The sequence below is a fragment of the Asterias rubens genome, chromosome 10, assembly GCF_902459465.1.
Source record: "Asterias rubens chromosome 10, eAstRub1.3, whole genome shotgun sequence".
NCBI lineage: Eukaryota > Metazoa > Echinodermata > Asteroidea > Forcipulatida > Asteriidae > Asterias > Asterias rubens.
This window is the reverse complement of record NC_047071.1, coordinates 1,858,869-1,877,350: the sequence shown is the minus strand read 5'-3', so window position 1 is coordinate 1,877,350 and position 18,482 is coordinate 1,858,869. Positions and strand designations below refer to the sequence as shown.

General features: G+C 38.6%; 1 protein-coding gene and 1 long non-coding RNA gene across 2 annotated transcripts; one reads left to right on the top strand and one right to left on the bottom strand.

Moving 5' to 3' along the window:
• Nucleotides 1–2,787: 2,787 nt before the first annotated feature.
• LOC117296058 lies at nt 2,788–4,139 on the bottom strand. Its single transcript, XR_004519714.1, has 3 exons — nt 3,970–4,139; nt 3,485–3,570; nt 2,788–3,066 (listed from the first exon to the last, which is right to left on the bottom strand). It is a non-coding gene; the product is annotated as an uncharacterized LOC117296058 (long non-coding RNA).
• Nucleotides 4,140–9,971: 5,832 nt separating this feature from the next.
• LOC117295796 lies at nt 9,972–17,568 on the top strand. Its single transcript, XM_033778554.1, has 8 exons — nt 9,972–10,147; nt 11,056–11,271; nt 11,927–12,033; nt 13,179–13,223; nt 13,355–13,527; nt 14,054–14,112; nt 14,720–14,841; nt 15,329–17,568. The coding sequence occupies exons 2-8, from the start codon at nt 11,084–11,086 to the stop codon at nt 15,829–15,831; spliced, it is 1,197 nt and encodes a 398-aa protein (XP_033634445.1). The 5' UTR covers nt 9,972–10,147; nt 11,056–11,083; the 3' UTR covers nt 15,832–17,568.
• The last annotated feature ends 914 nt before the right edge of the window (nt 17,569–18,482 follow it).

Genomic DNA, 18,482 nt, shown 5'->3' with positions numbered 1-18,482 from the left:
AGCCCATTTTTGACAAAAATGCAAGGTTTACCCCTTGTGATTTTATCAAATTTCAGCTTATTTTCGACCAAAATGCAAGGCTTACCCCTTGTGATTTTATCAAATTTCAGCCCATTTTTGACCAAAATGCAAGGCTTACCCCTTGTGATTTTATCAAATTTCAGCCCATTTTTGACCAAAATGCAAGGCTTACCCCTTGTGATTTTATCAAATTTTAGCCCATTTTTGACAAAAATGCAAGGTTTACCCCTTGTGATTTTATCAAATTTTAGCCCATTTTTGACAAAAATGCAAGGTTTACCCCTTGTGATTTTATCAAATTTCAGCTGATTTTCGACCAAAATGCAAGGCTTACCCCTTGTGATTTTATCGAATTTCAGCCCATTTTTGACAAAAATGCAAGGTTTACCCATTTTGATTCTATCAAATTTCAGCTTATTTTCGACCAAAATGCAAGGATTTACCCCTTGTGATTTTATCAAATTTTAGCCCATTTTTGACAAAAATGCAAGGTTTACCCCTTAGGATTTTATCAAATTTCAGCCCATTTTTGAAAAAAAATGCAAGGTTTACCCCTTGTGATTTTATCAAATTTCAGCTTATTTTCGACCAAAATGCAAGGCTTTACCCCTTGTGATTTTATCAAATTTTAGCCCATTTTTGACAAAAATGCAAGGCTTACCCCTTGTGATTTTATCAGATTTCAGCCCATTTTTGACAAAAATACAAGGCTTACCCCCTGTAATTTTATCAAATTTCAGCCCATTTTTGAAAAAAATGCAAGGTTTACCCCTTGTGGTTTTATCAAATTTCAGCTTATTTTCGACCAAAATGCAAGGCTTTACCCCTTGTGATTTTATCAAATTTTAGCCCATTTTTGACAAAAATGCAAGGTTTACCCCTTAGGATTTTATCAAATTTCAGCCCATTTTTGAAAAAAATGCAAGGTTTACCCCTTGTGATTTTATCAAATTTCAGCCCATTTTTGACAAAAATGCAAGGCTTACCCCGTGTAATTTTATCAAATTTCAGATCATTTTTGACAAAAATGCAAGGTTTACCCCTTGTGATTTTCTCAAATTTCAGCTTATTTTCGACCAAAATGCAAGGCTTTACCCCTTGTGATTTTATCAAATTTTAGCCCATTTTTGACAAAAATGCAAGGTTTACCCCTTAGGATTTTATCAAATTTCAGCCCATTTTTGACAAAATTGCAAGGTTTACCCCTTGTGATTTTATCAATTTTCAGCCTATTTTTTACTAAAAAGCAAGGCTTACCCCTTGTGATTTTATCAAATTTTACCCCATTTTTGACAAAAAAGCAAGGCTTCAAATTTCTGCCCATTTTTGACAAAAATGCAAGGCTTACCCCCTGTAATTTTATCAAATTTCAGCCCATTTTTGACAAAAATGCAAGGTTTACCCCTTGTGATTTTCTCAAATTTCAGCTTATTTTCGACCAAAATGCAAGGCTTTACCCCTTGTGATTTTATCAAATTTTAGCCCATTTTTGACAAAAATGCAAGGTTTACCCCTTAGGATTTTATCAAATTTCAGCCCATTTTTGACAAAATTGCAAGGTTTACCCCTTGTGATTTTATCAAATTTCAGCCTATTTTTTACTAAAAAGCAAGGCTTACCCCTTGTGATTTTATCAAATTTTACCCCATTTTTGACAAAAAAGCAAGGCTTCAAATTTCTGCCCATTTTTGAAAAAAATGCAAGGCTTACCCCCTGTAATTTTATCAAATTTCAGCCCATTTTTGACAAAAATGCAAGGTTTACCCCTTGTGATGTTATCAAATTTCAGCTTATTTTCGACCAAAATGCAAGGCTTACCCCTTGTGATTTTATCAAATTTCAGCCCATTTTTGACAAAAATGCAAGGTTTAGCCCTTGTAATTTTATCAAATTTAAGCCCATTTTTGACAAAAATGCAAGATTTACCCCTTGTGATTTTATCAAATTTCAGCTTATTTTCGACCAAAATGCAAGGCTTACCCCTTGTGATTTTATCAAATTTCAGCCCATTTTTGACAAAAATGCAAGGCTTACCGCTTGTGATTTTATAAAATTTGAGCCCATTGTGACAAAAATGCAATGTTTACCCCTGGTGATTTTATCAATTTTCAGCCCATTTTCGACAAAACTTTGTCCACACAACTTTTAATTAATATATTTAGCAAAGCTGTACCATCTTTTAAGTTATACTCTTATCTTCACTGAATCCATCCAAATTCGAGGGGATATATCTGCATTTAAATGTGATGAATTTGATTCTCAAAAATAAATGAGTACAGGCATACCAGTTTATGCAGTTAACTGATGTGCATGCCGAGTTGCAATATTTGGTTTGGATTTTGATGCAATCAGGGAACTAATTAATTAAACTACTTAAATTAAGCTGAAGGCCTTTTCTGAACCTAGTATTAGGCTTATGCTCTGGCTTGCCAAAGACTCTGTTGTAACGATTTGGAGCACTTTGCGTGGTGGTTCAAACGTCAAATGGAACCTGAAGCCAGAGCTGGAGCCCAAATTGAGGTTTGGTATAACGGCCCTAAAGCCCATAGATGTAGAATTAAATAACTAGATAGGCCGCGCGTACATGTTCATTTTCTGCACGTTGCCACCAGCACGTGACTTTTTAGCGCGTCAATGAAGAACGCGAAATTTGTATGGCACGTACGTAGGCGCAGCCAATCTAGGTATTATATTCTATATGCTAAAGCCCGGTTCATACTTCCTGCAAATGCGAATGCGATAGGAATGTTGACGTCACAAATTCGGAACGAAAGTCGTGCTCAAGTGAAAACAGAGTTGTCTAACTGTGACATCAAATTCACGTCAAATTGGCATCACATTCGCATGAAGTATGAACCGGGCTCAAGATAGTCTTCTCCTCGGGTGTCACCATACAGTCAGTAGAGGGCGCCATCATGGTCCAGTTGAGCTCACTTGAATAGTTGACCTTGTGGAGAATCACCTGTCTAGGATTGACGATGTCCTCCTTCAGCTGGTTGCACAGTCCAAGCATTGGTTGGCATCAACATCAAATTGCCTCTCAAACTGAGGGAAAAAATACTCATCTTTAATCACAAACGAAACTTTTTATAATCTTGTTGACGTCTATATGTAAGATCAGTTATCCGGAGGAATGTTCAAGAGCGAGAGTGCAGGGACACACAACACTTCTGACATTAATTTAACAGATTGGTGATACTTATCTTATTTGTTTGTTTGGGTTTTTTTTTTTTTGGGGGGGGGGTGGTTTTTGCTTCTTCTTTTGAAATTGTGAGCGCAAATTTCAATGAAGATTCCCCACATTAGTTGATTGGATTTGTTTATTGGAAAATGTACTAGGCATGGATCAAAGGAAATGTAGTTTTTAACTTTTAGATCTTCAAAAGTAATTGATTTCTGAAGAAAAAAAATCTTTACCAAAACTTTAGGTTGAACTTCACAGAACATTTGACAACAAATTTACCATGCGGTCTGTTGTTGACTTCTCTGCTGTTTCGTCCACTGGAGATCATCGCAACCTCCAGCTGTACTCATCACCCCACAGGACAGCTGAAGAGAAGAAAAATAAACAAGCACCAGAACAATTCATTTCTCTGCATTGACAATTGCAAAACAAGCTGAATATCTTTTTCAAGAATTTGGCAATTGTATTTAATTGCAGAAAGACAAACAATACTTTTGACTCTTATAATTATTGAGATGTTCGCTCTGCACATTGGCACTGACTGATTGTCTTGTACAAGTCTTGATGATTTGGAATTGCGAATAATAAAAGAACATCTTCTCCTGATTATAACAATGGGGGTGAGACAACCTCCATGTTCTTATCAAACAGAAGATTCCTTTAATAGGTTCGAAAATTACATGTTTTTTTTACGCTTTTTCGGATTATCTGGAAAGGTTGTCATTCAGTGGTCAGATCGAGTAAAGCCACTACCACAAGATTACCTCGATACCTAGGATTACCAAACTGTCATCATCTAAGGTGTCCGAGATCACAGTTATCAGCAATGCACACAATCACCTTCACATCATCCGCATTGGAACATGGATTTACTGTGGAAAAGAAAAATAGGTAAAGACTGATGTGGATTAAAATGTTAAAGGAAGCACGTTGCCTTGGATCGGTCAAGTTGGTCTTTGAAAAGAATTTGAAACCATTTGTTATAAAATGCATATGATTAGAAAGATATTTTAATTGTAGAAGATAATGATCCAAACAAGTTTCACTTTCACGTTTTACTTTGCGAACTAACACGGCCGGCCATTTATGGGAGTTAAAAATTTGACTCCCATAAATGGACGACCGTGTTAGTCGACGAGGTAAAAAATTTCAAGTGATATACTTGTCTGAAACATTATATTCTACTTTTAAAATATCTTTCTCATCATGAATTTTTCAAAGACCAACTCGACCGATCCAAGGCAACGTGTTCCTTTAAGGTTTGCTGCAAACACATGAACTCATTGACCTCGCTGACCTCGGGTCACGCATCAAAGTTATCAAAGAGAGAATTGTGTCATCTGCTCATGTTCTGCCTTCTAATAGCCATGACCTGAGCTAGTAGAGTCATCTTGGCTGAAGATGTCAGTGGTTAGACCAGCTCATCATGTTCAGAAGAAAACATAACCTGCATTATAATTGAAAAAGAAAATTTCAACTAGGTTAGCATTTGGTTTCATCTTAAGCCAAAGTGAGGTCAACTACTCTCTTAAGTTAAAAGAGCGGAAAAGACCCTAGTTTTGTCCGCCAAACCACTCTTGCAAAGAGCCATATGGCGGACAACTCTTTTAGAGTGAAAGACAGGTACTTTCAACACATTTGAGAGTGAAGCTCATACCCTTTTCACTCAAAAGGAGTGACACGGAGTGACTTTCACCCTCAAAAGAGCGAAACCGACACCACTCGGACAAGAGAGTAAATTTTTCACAACTCTGATACGTTACCAAACTGTGTCGGTGTCATAAAGTTGCTACCAAGCCTGCCACAGCTGCTGCTTCAGAACAATAGACTGTGGAAAAAGGAAAAACTAATTAAAAAGCTGAATGGGAAGTGTTAGAATTGCTGTGTCGAGAGAGGGTTAAGCCCGGTGTGGCGGTTTCAACTTTCCGCTGTGTTCAGTTTTCCGAATGACCAAATACGGTAGCATTACGTCATGCAATGCCTGCGCACAGCAAGCGAAAGTAGTCCGTTTTTAGTGCCGTATTGAGTCATCCATTACCCTCCGGTAGCTGTCATGGCGGCGTCCACGAGTCGAGTACAACTAGCGGCAAACGCGTGGATCGTATGAGTTGTTTTTTATGCAAGCAGAGTGTGACCTGCCTAAAGTTGTACCCATGAATACATGTAAAGATGGGGCAAGAGATTATGTGACTACACAGAAAAGAATCGTAATATAAACAATTTGGGGGTCACTGCTGAGAGAACTACAGTACTCGCCAGGGTACTCGCAGCGGTATCTGACAGGTCACCCGGAAAATTGAACACGCCGGAAAGCTGAAACCGTTTGAGCAACGTGTCGTAATTTCCGGCTACGTCACCCGGAAAACTGAACACGGCGGAAGTCTGAAACCGCCACACCGGTTCATACGTCCTGCGAATGCAAATGCAAAGCGAATTTGAAGTGAATTTGACGCCACAACTCTGTTTTCAAAGCAAATGTATCGCAAAACTTAAGAGCACAGCTCTTGTGCTGCGAATTATTCACTGTGAGTATGTGACGTCAACATTCATATTGCATTCGCAGGAAGTTATATGAACCAGGCTTTGTTCTTTCATACTTTCCCAGATACTTTAACCTAATTTTGAAATTGACCTCTGATGACCTCGGGTCATGCATCAAGGACATCAAAGAAACACTCATCATCATCTGCCCTAGAGAGATAGTTAGATAGATAAAATGGTTTATTAAAAAACTGTCCTCGCAGCACAAAGGCTGAATTACAACAATTTTACATAAATTTAAAATCTGAAATTAAAGCCATTGGACACTTACGGTAAACAGTATTGTCCAAAGGCCCACACTTTGTGTATCACAATTTATGTATAAAATAACAAACCTGTGAAAATTAAGGCTCAATCAGTCATCCGAGTCGGGAGAAAATAACGGGAAAACCCACCTTTGTTTCCGCACGTTTCGCCGTGTCATGACATGTGTTTACTATAATCCGTAATTCTCGTTGTCGAGAAATGATAGTTGTTTTAATGTTTTCTCAAAAAGTAAAGCATTTCATGGAATAATATTTCAAGAGAAGTCTTTTACCATTACCTTCTGTAAACCCTGCAAGTTATTTGTAAATCTGTGAACTTTTATTTTTTTTCTGATCAGAAAGTGTATAATGGCTTTAAATAGAAGGCAAATTGGTAATACAAAAAATTAAAAATATGTGAAATAGTTAAGCCACTCGAGTCCCCTACGTTCAGACTTCAATCTTGGATACATGTAAGCCTACTTGAAGGGGTTGAAAGTTAGTCTTATCTCTAGGCCTACATTCTCTATCTCTGTCTAGGCTAATACTATCTTACCACCCATACAAACCTACGTCTTGCTTTGTTTCCTCTTTCTCATGGCTGATCACTCTGCTTCCCCAAGGAGAAGATGAATCTTGAGTCTTTATTCTTGAATCTTGATCGCCTTTGCCGCCCTCGCCTTTTTAAAATTTCTTTTCCTACTTCGGAAATTTGATACTAAAGCAGATTTGAATTTTGCAAAACTACATCACTCATGTTGGCTACTTAATTTTTTTATATTTTTTAATTTTAAAATCTGTTTTCTGTTGTCTTCTAAATTAAATTGTTCGGACTTGGTGTTAATTTATGCTAAGTTAAAGTTAGCTACATTACATTCAGAATTTGATGTCATGCTGATATCAGAGACATGAAATACTAATTTAGCTTTACTAAATTGGTTATTCATTATTCCTAAATCAAACATTGATCAAAAAAATGAGTGCAGCTTGGGCAAAGATATTTTTAGGGCAGGTTGTGTGAGATTACTTAAAGCGTACTCATCTGAAATTTGGTTTTTATGGAAAATTGAGAAATTCAACCATGTTTAAGTTATTTTCACTTATTTAATCATTTTTGGCTCAATCCTAATCACATGAATTACATTATTTAAGTTGAAGTGGTATTCGGCACTTATAACTTAGGCCCTACAAATATATTGCTAGAATTACAAAATCATGACAATTAATTTTGAAAATGACAACTGGCGACTTAAAGTTTCAACCCCCGACGAAAATTTCCAGATTGACCAGTCTTCTAACTAAAAAGCATCATTGGCTTCGACCAATATGCGATTCAAAGAAAAAGCCTGAGACATTGTGACATCACCTTGACAGTATTATAGGGACAACATCGACAAGTTTCTGGAACATCTTGTAGTGGGCATGGGAGTTACAACAGGGGTGGGACTCTGCAAGAGAACGGGTTAGATCTCCTTCTACCTTTTGCAGTCTTCTTACTGTTCTCTTTGTCTTGTCTCCTTTTAGACAAACTTGGGGTATCCGACCGCCTTAAATTTTGTAATTATTTACATCTTGTTTGATTGCTAGAAAGGTCAATAATCATTGTATTTGGTATCGGTTGCTTGAGATTTTTTTTTTTTTTTTTCTCAACAAAGTAAATGATCTTCAAAGATTTTTTTCTCAACAGAGTCGATGATCTTTAATGGTTTTGGTGTGGGGGGTTTTCAAACAAAGTCAATGATCTCAAAAGTTGTATTTTTTTTCTCAACAAAGTCAATGATCTTTAATTTGTTTTCTCTCTCTCAATAAAGTCATTTTATCTTTAAAGGTTTTTATTTGAAAAGTGGTCGGTCGGATACAGCAATTTGCCCCTACCTTGGTCCATTGGTGTCCTCTTGCATCCACAGAAACCACACAATCCATAGACAACTGCATCTCTCCCTCTGCTGAATGCGGGAGCTGTTCACCAGCTAGTACTGCGTCCTGTATACCCCCACTGCCTCACAAGTCGTCGGGTTCCTCGTTTCCTCGTCTAGGTCCACACGAGGTAGTCAGCAGGAGGTTGTCGGAGCTCCTAAAAGAGACAAGTACAAAAACATTTTTTGGAAAGGTTAATAAAAACAATAAAAATTACTTAAACTCCACAAATTGTATAGTTTCAAGCATGGAACTAAATGTATACAATACAAAGGGAAACCAATATAGGCCTATATCTACAACAAAATAAACCTGAGGGGCTACCTCTTGTGTATCTCAAAAACTACAATGTTATGCTATTGTCATCACAATCGACAATCAAAGTGCACCCTGTAGTGTGCAAAAGATTTGCCCATATTCGCCCTGCTAATGAATGGTTTAGTTAAAGCCACTGGACACTATTTGTAGTTGTCAAAGACCACTCTTCTCACTTGCTGTATCCCAATAATATGCATAAAATAACAAACCTGTGAAAATTCTGACAATAATATTTGTCATGAGGATCCAACAATCCTGTAGAATACTTAAAGAAATCCATTGTTACCATTGTTTTTATCTTATTCATTCATTACCTTTCGCGGCTCGCCGCTCACCAGCTCAGGACATCAATACTTGAAGAAACCATCCCCTATCACCAATGCTACAGTTCATCAAGTTGGATGTTAATAAGCAGTTTCTCTGTAGTTTTCTCCAACATTTCCCCAGCAAGTAAAAGAGGTCGCTGGAAAACGTGAGCTGTGTTCGGCATCATAATGTTAGCCTGGATTTTTAGTTTTGAAGCTTCGACTGATGCAATCTATTCCCTAGCCACTCACGTGCTCAATGTCCACCACTACTAGGCCTACTGAGGCTCCACAGTGATTTCTGCATATTATTTGAAGTAAAAGATACTTCCTACACTGACCATGAATGCCTGAACTTCAGAAGGTTCTTCTTTTGACAAATTTAACCAGTTCAGTTCTTCAAAAGAGCGGCGAAAATTCTGCCCCGTCTGCAAAGAAGCGTTGTGTCCAGTAGTCCGTGGTAGATATTTGTGGACTTCTGTGAAAACCATGCGGTGTTCGAAAACAGCGCCCACCAACTGCCGATTCTATTGTAGCCTTGTCCCAAGGATTTTTTTGCACGCACCCGCTTTGAATTCACCAGTAGGGGCCTACTTTATGTACAATATAACCGTGGGGTCGAATAATAGGTTTTCAATCTCGGACAAGGACGTTGAAAGCCAATGGGTTTCATTGTACGAGGTTGAAAAACCAGCAGCGTTACCTGATGAATTTAAAGCGGGGTGCTTTCATAAAGAGCTTTGAGACAAGGCTAACTCTGAAGTAGAAACCCCCAATGGCGGTTATATGTAAATTGCCGTATGCAGTTTACATGGGACTTCACCAACGCTTTGTTCATATGATTTGCATCTAAATTATTCAATTCAACCCATGAGTTAATACTTATGTAACCGTTTTCCAGGTTTTGTCATGCTGAAATGCAGAAAAAGATCTATTCCAATAGCTTTTCCTACACACTGCATTTTTGTTTGCGGAACGTCCCGTTGGCGTGGTGTTTTCTCCAATAGTTTCAATAGTTTAAAAGTTATTTTGTATGCCTTGGTGAATTTGCACTTCAAAAAAATCGCCTAGTTACAAAAAATAAAATGGAAAAAGAAGAGAGAAAACGAGTAAGCTTCCCCCATCCCGCAATATTATTACTCAGCATGCAATGGGGAATGTCCAGAATTTCGCAAAATGAACCCGACGTACAATAATACTTTTTTTAAAGTAGGCCTAGGGCCTACACAAATTTAACCAAATTTAACCAAATTATTTGTTGACCTGGTAATGTTGTGGTAGAACAAAAGTGGTTGAACCCTCCCTCTGATTGAGCCCCTCCCCCTCCTCTGCATAGCACATTCAACCTATAGCTCTAAATGCAGCACTTTGAATGTGCGAAGGACTAGCAAACAAGTCTAGTGCAACTATTGCAATATTAATGGTACATCCCCCATGTGCGATGCGGCATTTGACCGACTCTGATCGGTTGTCCACAGCATTCTCTCGACTCTCGGTGTGGAGGTTCATCCATTTTACCGTAACTTTCATTGCAGTTTAGCCTAGCTGTGTTTATCGTAACGTTCGAGTGGTCGATCCTCCAGAAGATCTTGAAGGAAAAATAACGATTATCGCAGGTACAGTTGTGAAAGAGTTAAGGGAATGGAAAAGTTTCCGTATGGCGCCACCACTTTTTCATTCGATATAAAATAATATATAGGAACTTATTTACCCGATTGATATATCCCTTTTTGTAAAAATGAGTGAAAAAGTGGTGGCGCCATACGGAAAGTTATCCGCTCCATGGATCAGCAACCAACCAATTAGTTTTGATGATGTTTGTTGGCAATCATTGACAACTAAACAGTTTATTGCATTACAGAGTTATTGTTCACATTTTTATTTATCACTAATAATGGAGATGGAGATGGAGATGAATAAAGCTTTTTTTTTGGTAATAGTAATTTTGACATTTGACCATGTCAGGGTTTGTTTCAGTCCAGTTGGCGCAGTGAATTCTTTAGTCGGGAGGATGGTTACGTCATCGCAACCATGGTTTCTTTTACTATTTAGCTGCCTTTCCACAATTTAGGACCCTGGTTCGTTGTTTCCCATACAGCCATGAGCCAAGAAGGCATTGCTTGTGGATTAGGTTTGTTGTATATTGGTTTAAGATGATCTTCCAGATGAACTCGGCAAACTCATATATAGAAGATAAATAAACGTCAAGCTGGCAACGGCCAATCTCACAAGAAATTGTGATTCATTAAATAAAAGACGATACTTATAGCTACTTATTGCAACATCAGGGGTGACCTTGGTAGGATTTAAACCCACAACATTGTGGTTGCAAGTCCTGCTGTCTAACCACTAAGGCACTAGACCACTGTGACCAGTCTTCACCTGACTGCGCTGGTTTTCTCTCTTTGGAGTTTTCTACCCACATCTAACTAACATTTCATTGCGTTCTTAATACTAAGGGTAAAATCAAATTATATTCTGTATCAATGTTGTTTATAACTTGCCTTGTCATTCATTTTCACAGATTGGGTCGTGGTACATTAACGAGAACCATGGCAGAGGGTTTGCAAGCCCAAGTGAAGAAAGACACAAGGGGAGTCCTGCTGTCCAGGATGGGGGGTGTTCCCTTGGACAAATTCAACAGAGATTATCAAGAACTCCTTGGGAATCGGTTTCCGTACAGGGACCTTGGGTTTAACGATCTTCGCTCCTGCCTGGAGAGTATGGATGACACTGTACGGTGAGGGCTTAAAAAAATCTGTGGAACAATCTTTCTTTTTTCTTTCTTTCTTCCTTTCTAGTGAAACCTTCATGATTGAAGACATTTGCACTGCCAGACACGCCGGGCGAACCCCTTCTCCGTACGATAAAGTGTGTACTGGGGTATTTTACGAGCGTTGATAGTTTTCATTTAACAACACACAGTCCCTACAGCTTTACGCGTCATCTGAAGGACGAAGCAATGTTTCAGTGTCTTCCTTAAAGACACAAGTTTCATGCCTCACGACCAGGACTCAATCAGTGTATGCACGTCATTATTATGATTATTGAATTGACAGCAGGATTGACATCAGTCCCTACCTGATTGCGAGGGTTTTCCCCGTGGAATATTTCTCTGAGGTTTTTCGAAAACTGAAACTTTCTTCCTTGTCTTCTCTCCATCGGGTTCTTGGCTAGTATAGTGATTAAGTGCGCTTTTGTGAGAGTCCCTTGGCTTCAAAACCAATTATATTGGTAGGCCTATGCTGCCCCGCCCCCACCCCTATGTGAAGCATTTGCTTTAGGCCCTACTTAGTGCAGTTCTCAGTACAGCATTATAAAAGATGGCGTTGGATTTTGATGGGTTCAGGTGGCTTGGCAGACTATAATGAGGGATTATTTTCATTTTGTTTCAGGTTTGAGTTCACGAACGAGAAGTGGATGTTATTTGGTATCGCTGATGATCACTCGTTCATGTCTTCTCCGGCTATAAAAGCACAGTTCACTCCGGATAAACCAATCAGTAAGTCTCAATTAAAGATTCAAAACTAGGGCCTAAGTTTCATACAGCTGCTGAAGCTTAAAAAATTACGGAAGCACATTCATACCAGATATTGGTAACTAGCCAAAAGACCATGTCATGAGTACTGTGAGCAACTGGTTCCCTGCTTATCTTTGGTGAGCAGAAAATTGTTGGGCAGTGTTTTTAGCATGTCGTGGCAGAGTGGTCAAATTCCATAGAGTTGCTGCATGCACAAACGCGACGGGACCGAAAGGAGACACGTGCGACATTTTGTAAGATGAACTTTGTATGCGCGTTTAATGTGAAATACACGTGGCATGTGTGGATCAACACGCTATGCGATGCAGTTTTGTCAACTTAGAAAATGGCCGCATGCGCGTACGTATAGACCTTATCGCAAATACTCGGTACGCGCACAAAAGACTTGGAATGAGGTGCATGCTGGTCTTGCTAGCTATCAGATTTGGGTACTAGCTAGACCAGCATGCACCTCATACAATAGTTTGCGCTTGCGCAATACTATTTGCGAAAAGGTCTATGTCAGGCCGCGTATATATAAAGGCTAGTGCGCCCTCTAGTTGTTATATAATCTCCTTGATCCATAGATTGGTTCCCTCAAGGAAACAGACAGGCACTGGTTTTACAGACTCAATGATTTCATTGGATACAATGATTTCATTGGATAAATGTTCAGTGACATAAGTTTTCGGACCTTTGTTATAATTGGTCTGCTCCGAAGTGACGTGATTGTCAGCAGGAACTTTTCAATCATCTGCTGCTGCGAAAGGGTAAAATGTATGTATGTTATGTTGTTGTTGTTGTTGTTGGGTTTTTGTGGGGGTTTTTTTTTGGGGGGGGGTATTTTACCAACAAAATGACCAGCAGCAGTAGCTGAAACGGGCCACTTAACAATGGTAACAAAAAAACATTAGTATTTTTTTTACATTGTAACTGCGAGTTCATGTGTTTGTAGGCTACAAATCTCGCCGTGTGAATGGATGCAAAACAACTGGAAGGATCCTGATAATTGCTTAAGCCTGAAATCTGGCGTTATTCACAAGCCTCAAAGTTTGACTTAAGATGTATTCAAAGTCATTTCCTCCTTTTTTCTGCGATGCTCATTCTCGGTCCATTTTTAATTTCAGACCAGCGTACTAGAAGGAGACGGAATGGCAAGAAGAAGTCATCAGGTCAGTTAGAAATTTGATTTTACATCGTTCCCAATTGATAGAGTTAAATTGGTAATAAGGTTAATGGTAGACTACAGAAGATGGACACTTTTTCAGTGTAGAGATTATTTTATTGTCTCCATCATCACCAGATTCTGATGACTCTACTGGCCAGCACAGAAGCAAAAAGTCCTCGTCCGCTGGCAGGAACTCAACTCCACTCCCTGTGGTAAACGGGGAATCAAGCAAGGGAGGTGTGCTCGTACCAAACATGAAGGGATTGTATAGCCTCTGCGTGCAAAACCTACCTTCTCACAGAACTGAGGTATACAATACGTCCGGGAGCAATTAACATGCGTGGTTTCTTTCCATTTAGAACACTATAAAAAAAATTAAAATGTCGTTCTTGGATTGTATTAGGGATATGCTAGCCAAAGTGTGGTGAACGCAGACCGGGTCTGTCTGTAGCACCTGCATACCACTCACAGACAGACCCAACTCATTACCAGAATTTAAACTAACTAGGGTCACATTGTAGACATTGTCTGGCCAAAGCTATACAGTCTAGCCAGACAAAACCCATTTTATGATTTTGTTTAGGACAGGCTCGGACGTTTTCAAAACTAGTTAGGTGTGACCCAGCCTTGTAGGGACTATAGCAGCCGCAAGCAGCTTGTACCAATAGCCCGTAGCGGCCGCAAGATTTGAACTACTTTTACTCAAACAAGAGGGGCAAAGAAAAAGTATCGGACCAAATTAACATTTTCCATTGCATGCTAGAACCAATTGGTATGAGGAGCCAATTTGTATTGAGCTGACAGTTAAATTATTGATGTCTGATTGATTTCTAGGAAGTGATTCAGCTCTTTAGCGAGGTGGCTTCCCAGAAAGAGGAAAGCAGAACTTCAGCGTAAGTTTTTATCCTTGGAAGTTTGTCAAGCACAGAATCTTATTGCAGTGGACACTACTGGTAATCACTCAAAATAATTATAAGCATAAAACCTCACTTGGTAACGAGTAATGGGAAGAGGTAGATAGTATGAAACATTGTGAGAAACGGCTCCCTCTGAAGTGATGTAGTTTTCGAGAAAGAAGTAATTTTCCCACTAATTTGATTTTGAGACCTCATGTTTAGAATTTGAGGTCTCGAAACTCGAAATCAAGCATCTGGAAGGATCTTTTTTTTCTTTTATAGTTATCTCGCAACTCCGACGACCAATCGAGCTAAAATGTTCACAGGTTTGTTATTTTATGCATATGTTGAGATACACCAAGTGAGAAGACTGGTCTTTGACACTTACTAGTAGTGTCCATTGTCTTTAAGGGCCATGTCACTTGGGGCAATTTACAGGCAACCAGTTCCAAGCAATCTCCAAGAAAAGAAACACACACAGATTTCGGAAAATAATGCATCCGTTCCCCCCCCCCCCCACTCACCCCGACCAACTCTCCCTTAACACAAGGTAAAAATAGCCTTAACTGAAACTTGTTTCTCTGTGTTCTCTTTGTGTACACAGACATTTGTTCTTAAGATACTCGAGCTGTGAAGAGGCGAGTGAGATTATGTCTAGATTTAACGGCTACCGACTTGGCGACATGCTTCTTTGTGTTTTCCCGGCTCGTGAGAAAACAACTGGAGGTAAGAAAAGCATTTCGTCAAAAATAGCCGAGTATTTGCAGGGCTCGCAACTGGGTGGAGAATCCACAGGACAGGAGGGGGTCTATTTCACAGAGGACTAGTCCTAGGAGTTGTTAAAAACTTAAGGCTAGTCCTAAGTAAGGACAAGTAACTCATCCTAACTCGAGATAAGACCAGTCTTATCTCTTTGTGAAATCCACCCCATTTAAACATCCGTGTTAAAAATGGAAAAGTGCACTTGTGTACGCGCTGCGCAAGACTCTCTGCCAATGTTAGCATTCCGCAATGACAATTGAAGCAAGTGTAAGGGGTCTATTTTAATGTTGTAACTCGATTCGATATATACGAACCAAAAAATATTAGTACTATCTTGCCTGCCAAGAAATGGCCTGGAATCGTCAACGTGACACTCAAGGTCCATGTCCTTTTTTATTCTTCCTTTTAATTGTAATTGACCTGTTTTTGTTTGTTCTCATCTGCCTTGTAGGTCGGACAGACAAGAAATCACAATCAAGTTTTCCTAGAGAAGACAAGAAAAACGCCTTCTACAGTTCCTCGAAGGAGAAACAAGAAGCCAAGCTACCCAAGGAGGAAGCTGTGGTTAGGGTTAGTCTCGGCAACGCAGCCTCTAGTAGAGTGCCGTCCAATGGGACAGAGAGACAAAACGGCAGGCTGCACAGAGGGAAGCGAGACCTGTCAAACAGAACAGAGACAAACTCGACGTCGGCTAGAGGGGATTCACGTCAGGAGGATGTTACGACGCAGCTACCCTGGAATAAGCCGCAAGTAATAAACGGCGATGTACTAGGAGCCAGTAACGAGCCGCTGATCGTGAGAGAAAAACCTGAGACTGACTCTAAAAGGCTAACGAGGGAAGAGCCTGTCCAATCGTCAGCGCCAGTTAATGCATTCAGCAATAGAAACATCAGCAAACCGTCATTGCCGAGTATTCTTGATATTGCGGACAGATTGAACTCAACTAAAATGTGATCCTCGCTGACGCTTACTTGTATATATTATATATTAAGAAATATTTTTTGCCCTGTTTGACTGAAAAATCATTAATCAGCTTGAATGTAATTGGAAATTGCAGTTTGTTTTAAACTGGAATCGAAGGAGATAATTTGTGTTTCCCTTAGAGAGCTTACCGACCAGCAACCTTCTAGAAATCAATGTAGTGAGATTTGAAGATTTGCATGGTGTGGAAAGTGAGTCATAGGTGAATTAATTTGTTGGAGACAAGTATGTAATAATTTTCTTGAAAGAAAGACGTGGATCAGAGGAGAATCAGAGGTGAGATGAGTCTCAAACAGTGTGCTGTGCTCGTTTTTACGGGACAACGAAACAAAAATACAGGACAAGAATATCTGTAAATGTCTATGAGAAATTGTCTTTAGACGGGTGTCCAAATTGAAGTTTCATTGACAAAAGAAATAATTACTGGCTGAAAAATAGTTCTGCACGTGTATACTGTAATGAGAAAAGGATTTTAAATCCTGAGTTAAACTTATAAAGACAAAAACCAATGATTCTGACTTGACCTTGATTCATTGGAAAACACATTTGACAAGCAAGTCCACACTCAAATTAAAATATGAATTTGTCGAAAGTATTGGATGTGCTGGTTCGTGGTGTGATGGACAGCATGCTTGAATCATTTTGTCAATAATTTAAGAACTGTGTCCGACTTCTCTTGTGCAGCGAAAAATGTACTTGGGTGCAGTTTTGTAGCTAGACCAGTGGGCTCTAAAATCCAATTTATTCCACCAAGGGAGAGCGGTTCAACAACAGTTTTAATATTTAGATATGGAGCCATCAATGCAATCAAGAGTGAAACATGTATTTTAATCTGAATGCCCGCCCAGCACCACCCACCGTGGCCACAACACTGATTGGTTGTCATTTCCCAAAATAAAGCCAAACTGTATTTAAACCAATCAAAATTAAGTCCATCTTTTTTACATCCCTTTCAAATTTCGGACAAAATCTTCACCAACTAGGTGAAAAATTAATATTTTTATAATAGTTATCTTGTTCTCTGTAATGTTCATGAACTTATGAAATGTTTTGAACATAATGTTAAAGTCATGCACTATTTTATCACAGGTTTGGACTACAATTGTATATGCAACAATTCTAACAAAAAATAAAATCTACTTTTCTACATTTATTGACCTTCATATCTTATTAGCAGGCCAGATCTTGCACTGTAAGTTTTTGAATTGACTGCTTTGCAAGTTCAAAGAAAGCAACTTAAATATCCTCAATACAATTTTGTTATACAAATACTTGGCTGTTATGTCGTCGTTTTTTTTTTATAGATGTACTTTTAATTTATATATTTTTATGCGTTTATTTTTAAACTCATACGTGCATAATTCCTGCCCCAGAAACTAATAATTTCAATATTTATTTCTTACTGTGACTCCTGTACATTTTAACTTTATGTTGAAAATGAAAAAGTCTTAAGGCACTGAAAAGAACAGTATACTCTCTTGGTGTATCCTAATTATACATTAAATAATAACTCTGGGAAAATTTTGACTCAATTGGTCATGGAAGTTGCAAGAGAATAATGAAAGAAAAAACACCCTTGTTCCACAAGTGTTTTTTCATCTGCCTAATTACAGGCTTCATCTGAAGTATTTTGGTATTTGGGTAAAAAAATAACCTCTTTCTCAAAAACTACGTTATGTTAGAGGGAGCCGTTTCTCACAATGTTTTATACTATCAACAGCTCTCCATTGCTCATTACCAAGTAAGATTTTATGCTAACAATTATTTTGAGTAATTACCAATAGTGTCCAGGGCCTTTAAGAGAGATCCCAAGCCTCGCACTAACTTGTTTCCTTCGACTAGTCCTGACTAGTCCTCTTGCTAGACAGCTGTGTATTTGAATCATCCTTTAAAATCATAATTTCAAACAGGAATACACCATATGAAAAGCATTACTGTCACTTACGCTTCTCAGATTCAAATTTTGGGACATAACAACTTTATCTTTTTACAAAAACAAATTTCTTCGAGTTTGGTGGTAACAAATAAAGTTCATTACTACTCTATTTAAGAAATGGTTTCAATGTTTCTTTTGTTCAAACTCAATCGTAACACGGCCACCATAATTAGGTTTTTGAAGTAACAGGCCATAATTTTATTTCATCACCAAAATGAAAATACACACAGTTATTCATTTAAAGCAGCTTCAGCAAATGTATGGAAAGCACTGTATGCTGGGTATAATTCCCCTGAGGCATTCAAACAAAATTCACAGGCTCGCTACGTGATGAAAACTAACCTCTACTGGAAGTCACGTACTATACAGAAAACACCCTCAGACAGTGGATTCAAACACTCATTGCCAAAATATTACTTTTCCATTTTGCTTTCCATTACTTGCCTGTCCAAAATGCCCATCAAAGAAAAATTCACCTAAGTTGGTTAATAGCGTGAAGTGGTTTATGATATGTTTACTGACACATATTATTGACAAGATATCTGTTGAAAAGAACAATACATGTATTTTGCAGTATTGTTTCTATCTTGCCCTATTTTGCCTGCCAAAAATGCTCAGGAAAGCACTTGCCTACCAAAAATGCCCTGGGATGCACAAAGCCACTCATATGGTAAACAAGACAACATAG